The sequence below is a fragment of the Tamandua tetradactyla genome, chromosome 15, assembly GCF_023851605.1.
Source record: "Tamandua tetradactyla isolate mTamTet1 chromosome 15, mTamTet1.pri, whole genome shotgun sequence".
In the NCBI taxonomy this organism is placed as follows: domain Eukaryota; kingdom Metazoa; phylum Chordata; class Mammalia; order Pilosa; family Myrmecophagidae; genus Tamandua; species Tamandua tetradactyla.
The window spans coordinates 72,174,587-72,191,515 of NC_135341.1; the positions used below are offsets into that span (position 1 = coordinate 72,174,587).

Sequence of the window (16,929 nt, forward strand, 5' to 3'; positions counted from 1 at the left end):
ATAACTTCACATTATAGAGTGTGGGTTCATTTTTTCCCCCTCTTCTCTTTAAACCAGGCATGCAGGGATGGGGACAAAGCCTCTCCTCCTCCAGCAGGTGGGCAGGGCGAGGTCCTGCGGAGGGGATGCTGGCCACATGCCGGCCTGAGAGGGAGGGTCCCCAAGTGCCCAGAGGGCCCAGGCAGAAAGGAGCGGGTCACGCGCTGTCCACATCTGGGCCGTGTGGGGCTTCAGGAAGGACAGGAATGAAGTCTCGTTCGACCTTTGCAAGTTGATTGAACTTGAACCTCTCCCTTTCCTCCTTCCCCTCCCTGCTCCTTTACCTGCTTCCCTTCCCTTCCCTTCCCCCTTCCTCCCTTCCCTTCCACTGCTGCAGTTTTTCTAACAGGCAGTGCTGATCCTTTAAAGGTCCATCTGGTTTTTTTTTTTTTTCTCTTAACATGGAAAATGATAGGGAAGATTAGATTTGAGGTAACAGCTGATGGATTCTGGCTGCAGAATTGTTGATTCTTTTCTTTTGCCAGAAATGGCCTAAGAGATTGCAGGGGCTCTCACATTTAGCTGCGGGCAAAGTACTTGGGGGGCTTGTTCCAACACCGATCCCCAGCCCCTCCCCCTGGAACTTGTGACTCAGCAGGTCTTGGGGGGGGGGGGCGGTCCATGAATTTGCATTTCTAACAAGATGCTGATGCTGCTGGTTCTGGAACCAGAACCACCGATATGAGCAAATACTTTTTGCTTTGTTTTGTTTTTTTGAGGTGTAATCCACGTAACGTAAAGTTAATCATTTTAAGTGTTTAATCCAGTGGCATTTAGTACATTTGCAGTATTGTGCAGCTGCCACCTCCATCTACTTGTAACACCTCCTTATCACCCCAAAAGAGAGCCCTGTCCCCAGTGAACACTTACCCTCCCCTACCGCTGCAACCACCAGGCTGCTTTCTGTCTCTACGATTTACCTATTCTGGATAGTTTATATTGCTGGAACAATCCTATTTTTTATAGAGTTAAGGAAACGGAGGCTCCCAAAGAAGAAATTAATTGGCAGGGTTCAGGTGACTTGGTAGCACACAGGGGCGGGTGCTCAGTTATAGAAGCTTCCAAAAGGCATTTAGAGGCAGGACCGGTTGTTCCCTCGTGTATGTCTCTTCTTGTCCCCCCCCCCCCCCACAGGTGGGTCTGTTTCCAAAAGGCCTCAGGAAAGAACCCCACCCGCAGGACAGCCACGCCCCCCGGATGCCCCCATCCTGCCCAGAGCACTCCAGGACTCACACGCCCCTCGCCCCTCCTTCCCAGCTCTGCCTTCTAATTTGTGCATGCTGCATTTCTTACCCCAGAAGGTCCCTGCCCCGATTCTGCCTGTCAGATTTCTGCTCACCCTTTGAGCCCTACTGAGCCTGCCTCGGCCTGGCTGCAGCGCTTCTCTTCTCTGCTGACGTCCACACCCCGAGGCTTGTCTTTCAGTTACCTGCATGTTTGGGCCGTCGTCTCTGCAGGGCTGGGAACTCCAGCGGCGGGGACTGCACCTTAGTACCCACCTGCTCAGAAATACGAGACGACTGAATCCACGTGGCCTCAGACGTAGGAAAGAACCTGGACTCATGTTTGAGGTCTTCTGAAGCCCACGACAAGAAGCCACGCTCCCGGAGATGGGGCTCCGGCCGATGCCCAGACCCAGGGCGGGGCTGCACTTTTAACGTTAGTGAGAAGCCAAGAGTACGAAACGAGGTCCCACGAGGCTGTGGGCGTGGGACCGCGTTCTTCAATTGGAAGAACGTTTAGTCCTACCCACCTAGTTCCCAACATGAACTAAAACACGGGCAGGATTCATTTATCCCTGGGTTAGCAGCATGCAGAGCAGAGGTGACACTCCCTGTGCGTGCACATGCCCTGTGAGTGTGTGTGTGAGTGTGTGTGTGTGTGCACGCTGCTGTGGCTGGGTGCACATGGCCTGATCATTTATCAAATGTAATTGAACTCCGTACAACATGCTCTGAAATCGTCCAGAGCAGCATGTGTTGTCATATGCCCGGAATATGTCTTTGAGTTGAGGTAATTGTGCTGCTTCAGTGAGACTCACAGGAGGCTATTTGTCCAGACAAGAATCAAACAAAATTAATGGATTAGTCCTTTGGCTCTAATTCCTTGCCAACTGCACAGACTGACTCCGGGCCCGGAAAGAAATCCCATGTTGGCAGTTTGGCTCCCGAGTTTCCTTCTCATTCCAGGGGCAGATTGACCGGCCCCTGTCGGTGGCTCCGGGCAGCTTAAGGCGGCAGCAGCCCTCACGTGGTCTCTCTCCCCCAGGGCTTCGAGGTGCAGACTGACTATGTGCCCCTGCTGAACTCGCTGGCTGCGTACGGCTGGCAGCTCACCTGTGTGCTGCCCACACCTGTCGTCAAGACCACCAGGTAACAGCAGGAATAAGTATCGCTGAGCGCTTCCCATCTGCCAGACCCTGCTCTTCATTAGTGCTTTTCTTATCCTTGGGGGTTGAATTGCGTCCCCCAAAAGACATGTGAGGTCCCAGCCCCCGACCCTGTGAAGGGCCTTATTTGGGAATACGGTCATTACGGATGGAATTAGGCAAGTTGAAATCGGGTCCCACTGAAGTCGGGTGGGCCCCAGTCCGACGTGGCTGCCGTCCGTATGAGAGGGGGGGCTGGGCGTGCTTAGACACCGAGAGGCAGAGACAGGAGCCCGAGGACGGCCAGGCTTCTCCCGACAGGTGTCAGAGGGAACCCGGCCCCGCTGACACCTGCGTTTCAGATTTCCCGCCTCCAGACAATCCATTTCTGTCATTTTAAGCCACCCAGCTTATGGTACCCCGTTAAGGCAGTCCGAGGAAACTAAGATGTGCATCTGACAAATTTAGTCCTTGTGAGACTGGGACAGTGAAATAAACTCTCCAGCTGGGAAGGGACAGAGCCCAGGTTTTCGGTTCTTCACCACCGCCAGCCAGAGCACTGCCCTGCGCTCCTGTTCCCAGGTGGGGAGCCTTGGCCAGTGAGTCATTACTGCCCAGCATGCCAGAGCTTAGCCACCTGGGCTAAGGTGGCCCACAGCCCTCAGGTGACAAATGCAGCACCCCCCAGGTGCCCTGTGCTAGGCTAGGTAGATGCTTTCTATAGAAAATGTCCTTTAGTCCAAAGAAAGTTCTGTGAGGCAGGATTTTTTTTTATTAAGCCCATTTTAATTGGTCCTAAATAATTGGTCATCCAGATTATTATTTGGATGGCCCAATTATTTAATTGGTCTTAAATTAAATTTAAAAATTGGTCTTAAATAATTGGTCATCCAGTCAGGAGGTTGAGGGACTTGCCCAAGATCATGGCACATAGACCCACAAAGGGGACGTGAAAACCTGGCGTCCCACCCTTGCTTGTGGCTTTCCTTACATTGCCACGGGTCGACCCTCAGCACTGCCCACTGCCTCTTGAGCCCTGGGCTTGCCCCAGTCATACCAGCCCTAAGGCCTTCTATCTATACCTGGGTTTACTATCTAAACTAGTCCTCCCAACCAGTCTGTGCAGTAACACTAGATAGGATTCCCATTTCACAGAGGAGAAAGCTGAGACTGAGAGAGTCCCAGTCACACACCTGAGGTCACACAGCCAATGAGAGGCAGAGAACCTTGGTCCCCAGAGCCAGGTGCTCCTCTACAGCGGGCTGTCCCTTGGCTGCCCTGTAGGGATGCCCCCCTCCTGTGGCCCTCAGCCATCCACCTTCCACGCGTCCCACTGAACAGTCTCCATTGCAGGCGATGGATGGCATGAGACAAGGCTGATGGCCTGGGCAGTGGAGTCCCAGAGCCCAAACTCATGGTGACAGTCACTGCCTTTCCTTGGTCCTTCCACTGCCCCCTCTGGGGTTGAGCCTTCACCACATCTCCCTCCTGGCCCTGGGCGTGTGAGTTTCCACGCACTGCAGGCCCCATCGGCAGCCACCTTTGGGCCCCGTGGGCATCGTAAGCTGCCATACTGTTTCACAACCAAGATCTCGGCAGGCACAACAGGGAGGCGGAATAGAAAGACCTGGGTTTGTGGCCCGAAGGCTTGAGCCCAGGTCCTGAGTCTGCGGCTTGCTAATGCAGTCTTCTTCAAGTTATGTGGCCTAGGCAGTTTCCTAGTCCATAAGATGGCTTTAATACCTGCCCCACCGTCCTGTCCAGAGGACAAGATTCAAGATGAGAATGTATGTGACAGTGAAGCCTGAGCTGGACTCTGGGGTCTCTTAAACCCAGAGAGTGACAGAGTCTCTGTTTCTCTGTCTGGGACATTCATACCTACTAAATACTCCTCTTTAATCCTTCGCGTCCCTGCTCCTTAAATGAACCCTCAGGGTCGAATGGAGTGGGCACGGAACCACGTAGCTGGGTGTTGGAATCCTAGCCATGTGCTCTCCAGCCTGCTACCTACCTGAGCCTTAGAAGGTCCTGCAGTGAAAGTGGTAGTCCCATTCCCTGGGGCGGTTTGGTGAGAGTTCAGTGAGCCATTAGATGCGAAGTCGCCCAGTGCCGTGCCTGGCACAGAATAAATAGGTGCTGAGTAAAGGTTAGCTCTGCCCCTTCCTTTCCCTCTGTGACTCCTCGGTGAATACCAGAGCACATTGCTTTAGCAGAGAAAACATTTGCAAAACAGATTTAAAGGAAGTCATCAGAAGGGCAGGAGAAGAGGAAACAGTGATCTCCGTTGCAATATTTCTCTCATCTTTAAAGACAGCCCCATGGGGTCCCGTCGTCTTAAGAGGAAAGAACACTCACCTTATTATGAAAAATGAGTGCCATTCCTGTGGGCCCCTCACCCGTTTTGACAGGGCGAGTCCGAGCTGGTTCACAGTTGCGCTGGAGGGTCGCATGGCCACCCCTGGGTGCACCTGGTGCCCGCGGGCATCGGTGCCCCCGCAGGAGCTGCAGCGCCTTTTGTCTCGGGGGGAGGCCAGGCCCAGATCACCACCCCGGCCCCAGGCCCCGGGCCCTGGTCCACGCAGCCGCCCTGAGCCGACCAGGCCCCTCCGCAGCCTCATCACCAGAGACTGACTTGGAGAAGGCCTCCCCCAGCCCCTTTGAGAGTCACTGAAGAAGTCGGTTTGTCGTCATCTGGCCAAGACGCTAGGCTCTTATTTTGTACCAAGTAAGTGGGAGCTTCCAACTACGAAACTGACTCTGCAGGGACATCCAAAAACAAGCTTATGTTCAGGATAATTGTTTAGTGCCCCCAGCCCCTGCCCCACCCATGACTTTCTTTACATCTCTATTTTGTAAATGCCTTCTCTGCTATGGTGAAGTGTTGCTGCATTCATCTAGGATTCATCAAAGAGTTTGGAAAGGATGCAGAGAACTGACATTTACTTACCCCTGGAGTCAAGGATGGTCGAGAGTGGTTGATTTCTAACCTCATACGATTTGGCAGCACCTTTCCTTTCAGCGGGTGGTCTGCCTTAAGAAAGATATAGTTGCAGCATCGGTCAGGGATTGGGGTTCCTCCAGGTGTAACATAACTCACTCTCAGCTCCATGTGTATTACAGGGAGGGTAATGTATCCACCAAACAGATTGTCTTTCTTCAGAGACCCTGTCTACCTCAGAAAATGAAGAAGAAAGAATCAAAGGTAAGTGACCTTCATTATCTTCCTCGGTTTTCCAGACCAGGGCTTTACCTACCAGTGAATTTTCTCCAGCGGTTGGGGAGGCACTTGCTCCAACTTCCAAGGGCCCTCTGAGCCCAAGGAACTCTTAAGCCCCTTTGCCACCTGAATCACGCCTGTGACTGCTGAAACGGGGACAGATGGAGAGACTTGAGGGCCTTGCCTACCGGTTCCCCAGCTGATCAGCCAGAAGAGCAGGAGAGAGTTCCTCCTAATGCCCAGACATGCCAGATATTCCCAGTAGGCTAAAAATAGGGCAACTGCAGCCTGTCCTGCTGGTGGGGATGGCTTGAATTCATGCTCAGCTTCTCTGCATCTTAATCTCATTAAGAGAGTTGCGGCCCGCCCTATTAGATCCCTCAGGACATCAGAAGCTTGGAGGCTACGAGATGATCTTGGCAGAGAGATCCTGCCAGAGAGTCTCTTCTTGACAATGACTGACTTAGAAGTGTATTCTTGGCCTGTGGTGTTGACTCCTCAGGCCAGGCTGGCCTTGGGGATTCCGGCATCCGTTTTCCCCTCATTGAGCATTATCTGAATCATTGTGGAAACACAGTTGTACTGAGATGCTGTGCTCATTCTCAGAGAATCTTCCTCATGCTTTCTCAAGTCAAGTGCACATCCTCCTAGATAAATCTGATGTTTCAAATGCCCATGCTTTGCTGTGGTGCTTTTCCTTTGGGCGTTTCACCAGTTGCTCAGGAAGAAGCCAGAGTTTACCCAAGCCCAAGTCAGGGGTCACCTGGGTCCAGCTTCTCCATCTTTGGTGGCCAAGACCACACTCAGCGGGAGCGTGCTGGACCTGCTTCTTCTTCTCACCCTTGACACCATCCCATCTCCATGTCCCCCTCTCAGTTCCTCACGTTCTTTGGACACAGAGCCTCAGACAGAGCATCAAGCCAGTGAACAGATTGGAGCAGCCCCTTCCCAGCCAGCAAATCCAAGGGGAGCCCACTTATGGAAGGGATGCCAAGAGAATGGGGACTTGAAGCCAGATGCGCTGAGTGCAGAGAAAGGTCCCCAAGCTCTGAGATGTTAGTGTGACAGGTGACAGCAGTGGTGGGCCAGAAGGCAGCTGCTGAGACCACCAGGAGCAGGCAGCCACCAGCCCGAAGATGGATGGGCTATGAGCTTCATTACATACAGCTGAGCTGCAGGCTCATGGGCACTGCATGTGTTCATGGAAAGAACCACACTCAACAAGCTGTGCAGAAGAGGTCTCCCATGAAAAGAAATCAGGCTGTGGCCCTTAAGGGAGGGAAGTGGCATTCCTGATTGTGATGCAAGTGGATTCCATAGGATAGACATGTTGTTTGATTTGGGGGAAGGACATGGCATCCACAGAGGGAGACAAGCCAATGAAAGCTTGATTGGACAGATAGATTTTAGAGGTAGATTTTTTTAAGCTAATTTAAGAAGGTAGAAGGACTTTCTGTAGGGAAAATCCAGAGAGGATGGGAGTTTTGTTTCTCTGGTCAGTAGAAAGAAAGAATCAGCTAAACAAATGAGTTGACTGCTTTATCTTTTAATGATGCATTTATCTCCTGCTTCATTCCAGAAGAAGGAGGTGGCTAATGTCAGTACTTATTCAATGCAAGACCCTCTGGGTCAGCTCACTTCTGGAGTCCCAGAGAGAGGGGTCTTGGCAGCCAGGCTTCTTGAAAGAATTATCTGCACTCAGTGTCTTTGCCACTCACCCCTCAGCTGACTCCCACAGTGTTTTTGTGCCTCGTGACAATAATTCCATTCAGTCCTTTTCTTGTATCCCCGCACCCCGAGCACTTGTTTTCTTGATTCCACCTACCACATTCTCCAGGTTTTCCTCTGAGTGGTAGAGCTCCTAAGGGTTCTCCTGTCACTTTCTTCCTTCTTCCCTGGAAAAACTCATTCGTTCCCAGGGCTTTACTTGCCACCTGTGCTGATGATACATCTGTATTTTCAGCCCAGATCCACCTGTCCTGTGGCTTACTCAGCATCTCCACTTGGAGGTCTCGAAAGCACCCCACAGTCCATCTGAGACCAAACTCATGATTTTCCCCACCCCCTCCTAACCTGCTCCACTGCTCCACCCCCCCACCCCACCCCCCCCATCTAGAGGAATGGTCAACGATTGACTCAGATGTCTCCATCCACCTAGGGGTTGTCCTTGACCCTCCACCCCTTTTCCCCATTCTGTCTGTCCTGAAGATATGCCTGTCTTAGGTCCTAAAAACTCTGGAATTCCTCCACTTCTATTCACCATCACTTGCCTCAGCTACTGCAGCCCCTTAATAGCAGGTCTCCTCCCATCAATTGTGTCCCCCTTCAGATTCTTTCAAGAAAGCACATTGAATCACTGCTCAAAACCGTTCTAAAGCTCTGTATTACTCTATGATAAACATGGAAACCTGCAGTGTGGGCCACAAGGCCCCATGTGAACTGGTCCCTCTCCTCTTCTAGCAGTTCCTCATTCTCTGCATTCAGGCCACCCTGGCCTTTGTGCTCTTCTCCGGCCCCTCCTGCCACAGGGCCTTTGCTTTGACCATCCCCTCTGCCTAGAGTTTTCCCCTTTGTATTTCCACCTAAGCATCATTTTCTCAGGACAGAGTTCCTCTCCTTTTAGCCCCAGTCTGGCTCCCTTGCAATACATTTGCAAAGAGCCACATTTCCTTCCCTTCAGCACTCCCCCACCTCAGTTTCTATTTTTGCATGATTATTACTTTATCCTCTTCTGGAAGAGTCAGACATTAATTCCATGAGAGCAAAGACTTTTCTTTCTCTTACTGTCATATACCTAGTACCTGGCTTTTATTTGATACTTGATAAATATTTGTTGCATCACTAAATTTTCAAACTTCTAGGCCTGGGACATAGGTAATATGCCTGGCTCAAGAAAAGAAATTGCAAGATCGGCATACCAGAGATGCAGCATATTTAGTCCTCTTTTTATCACCAAAGCAGGCACAATTCCCCAGTTGAGATTTTTCAACATTGAAGAGTATGTGAGTGTGGTTTTCAAAGCAAATGTAAAACTCCTTCAAAGGTAACAGGTGATTCCACAACACCAGAGAAGTCTTCCTTCCAGCTAATGGTGGAAACAGATTTCTGGACATTTTTAAAAATGTGCAAATTAAATCCATTAACCTCTGCTGACATGAGATTCTGGACATGCACTGCTGAAAAGTGAATGTTGTTTTTTTTTTAATTCAGTTATTTCTGAACTGGACAGCTAGTTGGATTCTTTCTCAGTTTATATACTGGTGAGGACACTCAAACACCACAGACACTCTGGCTTGGGGAGACCCCTGCCATGGGTGCAGTCTGTTTCACCCATGGCTTGTTTATTAAATTCAGAGACTTTCCTTGGTGCTGCCCCAAATATGAAAAGTGCTCTCCAGGCTGGGGTGTCTGCCTTTGAATTGTGTGGATGTTAAAAGACCTCACCTCAAAGCCTCCACCAGGAAAGCTGTCAAAGTCCTGGGGATGCCACATCCCTTGCCTCTTGTTTTCTGAGCCTTGGGATCTAGAATGATATTTGTCATTTGCTGTAGACCGTGATTACCCCCAGCCTAAAGGAGAAAAAAAGACATGGTGGTGAAGGGAAACTGGTGTTGATGATATCACAAAGCTGGGCTGTGATGTGATACTTTTTTCCCCAGCTCTTTTCTTGCACTGCTAAACCCTGCCCAGATGGTTTCCTTAATTCAGTGGTTCTCAAAATGTGGTCTGTGGACCAGCAGGATTGCCTGGGAACATGTTAGAAAGGCGAAGCCTCTCTCACCTCCCCTGACCCACTGAGACAGAAACTCAGGCAATCTTTGTTTTATCGAGAACTTCAGGTAACTCTGATGCCCATTCAAGTCTGAGAACCAGTGTCTTTGTTGAACACTTGAGTGCTTTTTCCAGGCTTACCTGTGGACAGACAACCATTCAAATTTTATCATTATTGACTTTTTTAAAATGGGCACGTCGAGGAGCCTTTAGTGTAGCTACTTGTATTAAGAAACTGAACCAAAGCATCTTTAATGGCGTTAGATCTGGACTTCCATTAGCTGACCACTCGACCTAATGATTCACACACCTGACGGAGCAGAAGTGTCTTGCTGTTGTAAAGTGTGTAAGCTGAGGCACCTGCACGTTGTCCCAAGCCATTCAAAGGCGTGTGGCTCCTTTCTCTTCCTCTCTTCCTCTCTCTCTAGGTTAGGACCCCATAGCCTTTCCCCAAGAATGAAGTCTGGGAGGGCAGTGTAGAGCCAAAGAAACCCATGTTTGGATTCTACCTCTCCTATTTCCTAACTGTTTGACTTTAGGCAAGTAACTTAGCCTCTCTGAACTCTACATACTCATCTATAAAATGGTGCTTTGGGGATTCTGGGAAATGTGAAAGCCTGTCACACATAGTAGATGCCTCAGTCTGCATTTGTTCCATCCTTGGCAAATGTTCTGCAGAAAATCTGCCTCCCCAACTCTGAACATTCAATTTTTAGATTATGCAGACCTGAGTTTTGGCCACTGCTGCTCCCGTGCAAAGGAGAAAAGGGGGAAACTCGAATCAGCGTCTCCCCGGGTACCTGGCTGCAGCACCTGTGACAGCTGTGGTGGGATGGGGGGTGCCCAGGCAGGCCCCGGGAATTGGTGACGTCACCCACAGATCCATCTGAGGCCAAAAAACAGCACAGTCCTCAGAAGGTATTTTGCTTTGCAGATTTTTGTCATCGTGACTCTAAAGAACAGAAAACTGAAATAGTTCCACCCAGCTCGGCACCGATAGTTCCAAATCCTTCTGTACTCTGCAGCCTGGCAGGTTCCTTGAGAAAGTGGCTGGTGTGCCACCTTCCACAGACTCTGTGTTCGCCTGTCATATTAGATCAACAAAGTGTCCATATCTAAGCAGAAAAAAAAAACCCAAAACCTTGAGGATGGAAGGCCTAGCAGATGGGATTGTCTGTAGTTGTAGACTGCACAGCTGCAGAGGGTGTGCGAGTCATGTCAACGACGATGTGAATTCGGACCCTGGAGTGGTGGCGCCCAGCCCTGGAGGCAGAGGCAACTAACTTACACATGAAGAATTGGGGCTCAGATTAACACCTTGCCTGAGGTCAGATAACATTGCGCGAGAGCCAGAACTGGCATTGGAGCTAGGGTCGTAGCCACCGTACTACAATGCGTTGACATTTTAGCATGATGTCTGAAACAGCCTTCACTGAAACAATCTCACCATGTTTTTGGCAAAAGCTAAACTTCCTCTGACTTCCCTGATAGCTGAGTGTCAGTGGAATACTGCAGGCTTAGCCAGCCTGTTTTTTGAAAACATGCAGAATGCAAAGAAGCTCTGACTATTTGGGGGCATCCGTTTAAAAAAAAAATGGCTCTTCCGTTTGGGCTGGATTAAAGTGCCACGGCAGCGGCATATCACGAGGCAGCAGTATGTGAAGTGTGATAGCACCGTGCCAGAGGGCGGAGGCTTTTTGAGGCAACAGAAATGTAGTTGAGGTCTGGAATCGGCAGCCCCACTGGTGGGTCCTGGGAGCCCCGAGGTGCCTCCCTTGGCAGATGTGGCTGAAGTAGGCAGCCCTGGGGAGTCTGAGGAAACACTTCACCTGTAGAGTGATTCCCTTACTGGAAAAGCATAGCTTGGGTAGTAAAAGCTCACACCATCCCTAGAAGAAAACCCATCAACTGTAGTAGGAGAGAATCCCCCCAAAAGTGAGAATACTATCCAACATTGTAGATGAAACCATCGATTTGGGAGTGGGAAGGAAGGGGTGCAGGGGAAGGGAGGACAAGATAAATGTGAAATCTTACCTTCAACTGTATTTCACCCCTTGGAACATTCTGATGGAATATGCAGATTTATCAGTCTTGTCCAAAAGGCGTTAAACCCAAGAATCCCATGTTGTGTTAAATCTCAGAACCCTGTGAGTGTTTAGAAGAATGTTTTATTTTAGGAAATAGATCTCCACCCCTGAAAAATCTGCGAAGATTTGACGGATTTTTACATGGCACATTTTGGGGTTTTCCTAGCAAAACACTGAGAACTGTTTACAGCATGGTAAACTTAGGAAATTGTCCCCCACTGATGGTGCAGCTTCATTCCCGGGCTCCGCAAGAAGGCGTCGGACCTGAAGTCTCCGTTTGTTCTTCTTTCAGTCACCGAATGTCTAAGATTTAAGCACATACTTTGGCGAGACCATTGTGGGGCAGCTGAAGCGGGAAGGAAGTGACAGGGGTGGAAACTTCACCTTCAGCCCCTGACAGCGCTGCCATCGGGTCTCTGCTGCCCGGTCCTCCCCTCCCGGTGACAGCGCTTCCTCCGGTTGGGGAGCGTGACTCTGCCCCTCACTTTGACCACATTCGCTTCCTAGGGCTGAGTAATAAACTGCCATCAACTGGGTGACTTAAACAACAGAAATGTATTTAAGCTCTCGCAGTTCTGGAGAGCAGAAATCAGAAATCGAGACGTAGCTCTATTAATCGACTTCCAGTGCGGGTCGTGCACCCTCGGGGGCAGCCTCAGAGATGGTGATTTTGGGTGGAGGGAGTTTTTTAGGGTGAGTGCCCTCTGGAGCACCACCTGGCAGGGTGGGCAGTGGGGGTTAGAGAGAGGAGGAGAAGTTGGGCTGGATGGAGTCGCCACGGACACCTCAGCCAGCCCCCAGGTAGCTCTGGACTCAGATAGATGGTCTTTCAGAGCTGTCAAGCGTTGTCCCCTCCCCGCTCCTGCCACCCCCTGCCCCCACCCCCAGACCAGCCGTGGGTTGTGGGTTGCCCCAGGAAGGGAGAGTGAGTGACCTTAGGTGGCTGGAGGGGCTCTTGTGCAGAGAGGGGCTCAGCCTGGGGACTGGGCAGCCAGCAGCGGTCAGGCCACTTGTGGGGATGGTGGCTGTGGGTGGCACGGGGCAGCACCCTCCCCACACCCTGTGCCTGCTGACTCTCCGGGTGTGGGGAGCATCGGGTGAGAGAATGAACGCCTGCCCGGGGCTTGGTAGTCAACGGTCTGCCCAGAATGGAGCGCTGCCCCCTCCCCAGGCTCCAGACAGTGGGATTTCAGGACCTCCTTTCCCATGGGGGTCTTTGGTATGGGGCCAATTAAAACATACCCTCCTCTCCCCAGTGCCACCGAACCCTGCAGTCCACATCTGCAGCACGTGGCCTGGGGGCAGCCAGCAGGCTCTGGGGGTGTGGCGGGGACGTGTTTGGCGCTGTGAGTTAGGTTTGGTGGCTCTTGTGCTCCCCTCAAGGAGTATTGGGAATTGTGTCTCGCGCGCGCAGAGGTAAGGCGTGGGTGTGACCGCAGACAAGCTTTCAGGTGAAGCTCGAGATCATGTATTGTGCATTTATTTATTCCCAGCCTCTCTGATTTCTAGTTTCAGTGGCGATTCTCCCGAGAAGAAATGCACAACAGGCAGATGAGGAAATCCAAAGGGAAACTCAGCGCCCGGGAGAAACAACAGGCAGAAGAGAGTGAGAAGAACGTAGAAGACCAGTTTCCCAAAGCCGGCGACGTGGGAAACTGTGTGCCGGGCTGGCATCGGGACGGGGTCCCGGGGGACAAGGAGGACGCTGCCTCCGAGGGGATGAGCGTGTCTGTGCAGGAGGGCGGGGAGGAGAAGCTGGGCCTCGCGCACCAGCTCCATGGGGATGCGGAGGGGAGTGCAGTGCAGAATGGCCCTGCCAGCTACAGCCAGGCCTGGGCGGGGGGCTGCACCGGGCACCCTGCTCCTGGAGAGGATGCCGGGGAGGGGGGCTCCGAGGAGGTCACTGGAGAGTCCACTATGGCCAAAGAAAACTGAGTTTGTCTGGAGCCAGATGAGTCGAGACCCTGAGGCACCCTGCGGGGAGCCGGCTGAGGAGCTGGTCTGCCTTTGGCTCAGCCTGACCTCTCCTGGTGTTGGTTTCAGCACATCCGTTCACATGTTGTGATGCCCAGAGTTAGAATGCGGGAGGTCAGGTTGCTTCTTCTAGTCCTCAGGGCACGAGGCCCAGCCCTGTTTCCTCCCCTTCTCTGTTGGGAGGGGCTGCACCATCCAGTGCCTGCGTCCACTGCCAACCCCCTCCCCCTGCCCCGGGCCTCCAGGAGACATTTGGGTCAAATCCATGGGCTTCAGTGGCTGTCATGGACTCCCTCACCTGCTGGGGCGATGTCTGTCCCCCGCTGCTTTGTGTAGCTACTTGGTGAAATCTGACAGCACCTGGAGAGTGCTGCCAGCTGCCCTTCTCCACCTAAACCCCTCTGACCCTGCTGCTTTAGCAAAGAAAATGATGTTGGAGAGGGGTGGTGCCCCACCTCCTGGCTTTTCTCAAAGTAATTCCTATAGATACTGGTAATCTGGAAATGAAGAGAGAATTCTGTCTGCGCACCTGCTCTTGCAGAACGTCAAGAAAGCATTGTGTTAGTATTAATGCCAAAAACAATTTTTTTAAGTTTTATATTCAGCACATCATATGAACACATTAACTTCCTATTGTTTCAGGGCATCCAGGCTGGTAGGGTACCCTCGTTATGTGCTGTTTTAATCGGTGTATCGTTGGCCAAGTTGTTACCCATGTATGCTGTGTCTATCACGTGTTTATATTGTCCAGAAAGTATTGTTAAGGCTTTAAGTAGATGCAACTGGTGAACCTTGGAGAGATAATGTTGTCTTGACCAAAACAACAGCCTGTCTCTACTCTTTCTTGTTAGTTACTTAAAGCAATAAATCATCTATGAGTTTAGTGCATTGTCAGTATTGATTATTTATCACAACCCCACAATCTGAGCCCCTTCCCCCCTCGCTTTTTTAAAAGTTTTATTTTTTAGAAGTTTTAGATTTATAAAAAAATTAAAATGACAGTTCCCCTCTGAAGAGTACCCCACCCAGTTTTCCCTGTTATTAACATCTTATGTTAATGTGGTCCATTTGTAACATTTCATGAACCAATCTTGATACATTATTATTAACTACCATAGTTTATTCAGATTTCTTTGCTTTTACCTAATGTTCTTTTGCTGTTATGGGATCCCATCGAGGATATTGTATGCAGTACATCGAGTTGTATTGTTTCCTAGTACAGCTGTAGCAAATGACCACCGACTTAGAGGCTTAAAACAACACAAATCTGTCCTCTTACAGCCCTGGAAGTCAGAAGCCTAAAATGGGTCCAGAGAACTGTGCTCCTTGCCTTTTCCAGCTTCTGGAGGCCGCCCACTCCTCCACCTTTAAGAGCCAGCAGCGATGCATCTATCTTCTCTCTGACTTCTCCTTCCATCCCCACAGCTTCACGCTGTGAGCCTCCTGCCTCCCTCTTAGAAGGACCCCTGTGATTACATTAGGCTCACCCAGATAGGCCGAGATTCTTAGCTTCATCACACCTCCGAAGTCCCCTTTGTCAAGTTTGGGGGAGGGGGGGGCGTGTTATTTAGCTTCTACAGTTGTCATGTCTCAAGGCTCTTTTTTGGCAATGACAGTTTCTCAGACCTTCCCTTTGTATGACAACCTGGCAGTTTTGAGGGTACTGCTCAGCATTTTGTAGGCTGTCCCTCCACTGAGATTTGTCTGCTGTTTTTTGCATATTTAGACCAGGGCTATGGTTTTGGGGAGGGAGACCACAGAGGCAAACTGCTGTTTTCATTACATCATCTCAAAAGTACATACTATCAGCTGACTTACCACTACTGACCTTGACCACCTGGCTGAGTAGCATTTGTCAGGTTTTCCATTGCAGAGTTACTCTTCCCCGCTTTCTCAACTCTTTGGAAGCTCACTATGTGCAGGCTGCATACTAAAGGAGTGGGGAGTTGTGCTCTCCCTCCTCGAGGCAAAATTCTGCATAAATTATTTGGTGTTCTTCTACATGGGAGATTTCTCTTCTCCCCCATTTATTTATTTTATCTTTTGTTTATCTCAGTGTAGGCTCATGGGTATTTATTGGATTTATTGGTCCCTCAATGTGGGACCTTTTGTTTGTTTTTGAGCACTTCTTACTTTTTGGCACTACCACTTGCTCCAGGCTCATCTTGTATATTTCCTGCCCCTTTCCGAGAATCTGCCATTTCTGATTCTCCGTTTTATTGGAGAGTGGTATTAGAAACTCAGATCTGAGAGCTGGTTGTGCTTGTGACTACTGGAGCGTCATTGGTTCAGGCCCTTTCAGCTGACAGAACAAGGGAATGTGTATACGAACCCTTGTATGTGCACAGATCTATAAATGTTTCTCTATGTGACCATCGGTATCTGTAGTAAGGTAAACATGAATTCATGATGTTGTGGACTCTAATCCATTACCATGGCCAATCTGGCTTCCTCCCCTTTTTTTTCTAAAACTTGGTAAGTTTCTAATTCCTAGCAGCTTGATGACTTTGAATAAGCAAATGAAGCCTTCCTGGAAAACAGCAGAGCCAGCTGAGCTATTTGTAGAGATGATGGAAAGTAGAATTCAGATGTCACCAGGTAAGTGGCAGGACCACCTCCCATTGGCTGGGAAGGTGGTGGCAAAGACAAATAGCTTTTTAAAACAAATACGACATTGATTTCTAAGCATGCATCCCAGCTTCAAGTGAATTATTTAATGAGGAAAGTCTCTTCCCTGTTTGCAAGGTTATTAAAATAAAACACGTTTGCAAGATATTTTTATAGAGCAGAAGTGAAAACCCTGAACAGCCACATTGTACAGTCATTTCCTCTTGATTTCTGAGCAAACTCCCTAACTCTACCCCCAGAGCTTACCTGGAAATGGGCAGGTTTAAGGAGAACTATTTTTAAATGACATTTTCCAAAATTATACTCAGTTGTTAATATCTAGACAGCATTGTGACTTAATAAAAGTACTATCTCTTGGCACATAGCTTAGAGGATCACAACTTTTTAAAAATGAGCTGGGCAGCAGCAGGCTGGGACAAAAAAATGAGCTCACCTTTCACAACTCTGAAAAGCATGTAACAATCCAGGCTTTGGCCTTCAGGCGCAGAGCCTTAAATCACTCAGTTTGGGCGATGTTTTTCAGTAATGTAAAAACATTTGAGTGTGTTCATCGTTGAAAAATATTAAAGGTCACTTTAGCTAATTTGAATTCCTCAGGGAGTTTGGCTCTAGAGCCAGGCTAACAATTCCTGGAGGTTGTATTTTTTTCCACCTAGCCTCTCCCACTCCTGCTGATTCTGGCAAATAGCAGTCCACGGCAGGGGGTCTCAAATTGGCTGAATCTTAGAATCACCTGCGGAGCTTAAAAAAAAGTACTGATGCCCAGGTCCCATCAGACACCCCCCCACCACCTTCCCTCCCACCCCCAGAAACGGAAAGATTGTTCTGGGGAACAGCCTGGGCAT

The 16,929-nt window shown here is 49.9% G+C and overlaps 1 protein-coding gene and 1 long non-coding RNA gene across 4 annotated transcripts in view; one reads left to right on the forward strand and one right to left on the reverse strand.

Annotated features, from left to right (window-relative positions):
- RFTN1 (raftlin, lipid raft linker 1) overlaps positions 1-14,339 on the forward strand; it is a 255,311-nt gene extending 240,972 nt beyond the window's left edge. For both annotated transcript variants that reach the window (XM_077130048.1, XM_077130049.1), the window contains exons 8-10: positions 2,308-2,411; positions 5,528-5,609; positions 12,992-14,339. In XM_077130048.1, coding sequence (XP_076986163.1) covers positions 2,308-2,411; positions 5,528-5,609; positions 12,992-13,417 — 612 coding nt within the window. In that variant the 3' untranslated portion in view covers positions 13,418-14,339. The remainder of the gene's footprint in view (positions 1-2,307; positions 2,412-5,527; positions 5,610-12,991) is intronic.
- LOC143657541 (uncharacterized) lies at positions 3,095-6,527 on the reverse strand. 2 transcript variants are annotated; one of them, XR_013162891.1, is made up of 3 exons: positions 5,662-6,527; positions 5,355-5,438; positions 3,095-4,522 (listed from the first exon to the last, which is right to left on the reverse strand). It is a non-coding gene; the product is annotated as an uncharacterized LOC143657541 (long non-coding RNA). The 2 variants fall into 2 exon arrangements; XR_013162890.1 differs by lacking the exon at positions 3,095-4,522 and adding an exon at positions 4,787-5,164.
- Positions 14,340-16,929: the final 2,590 nt, after the last annotated feature.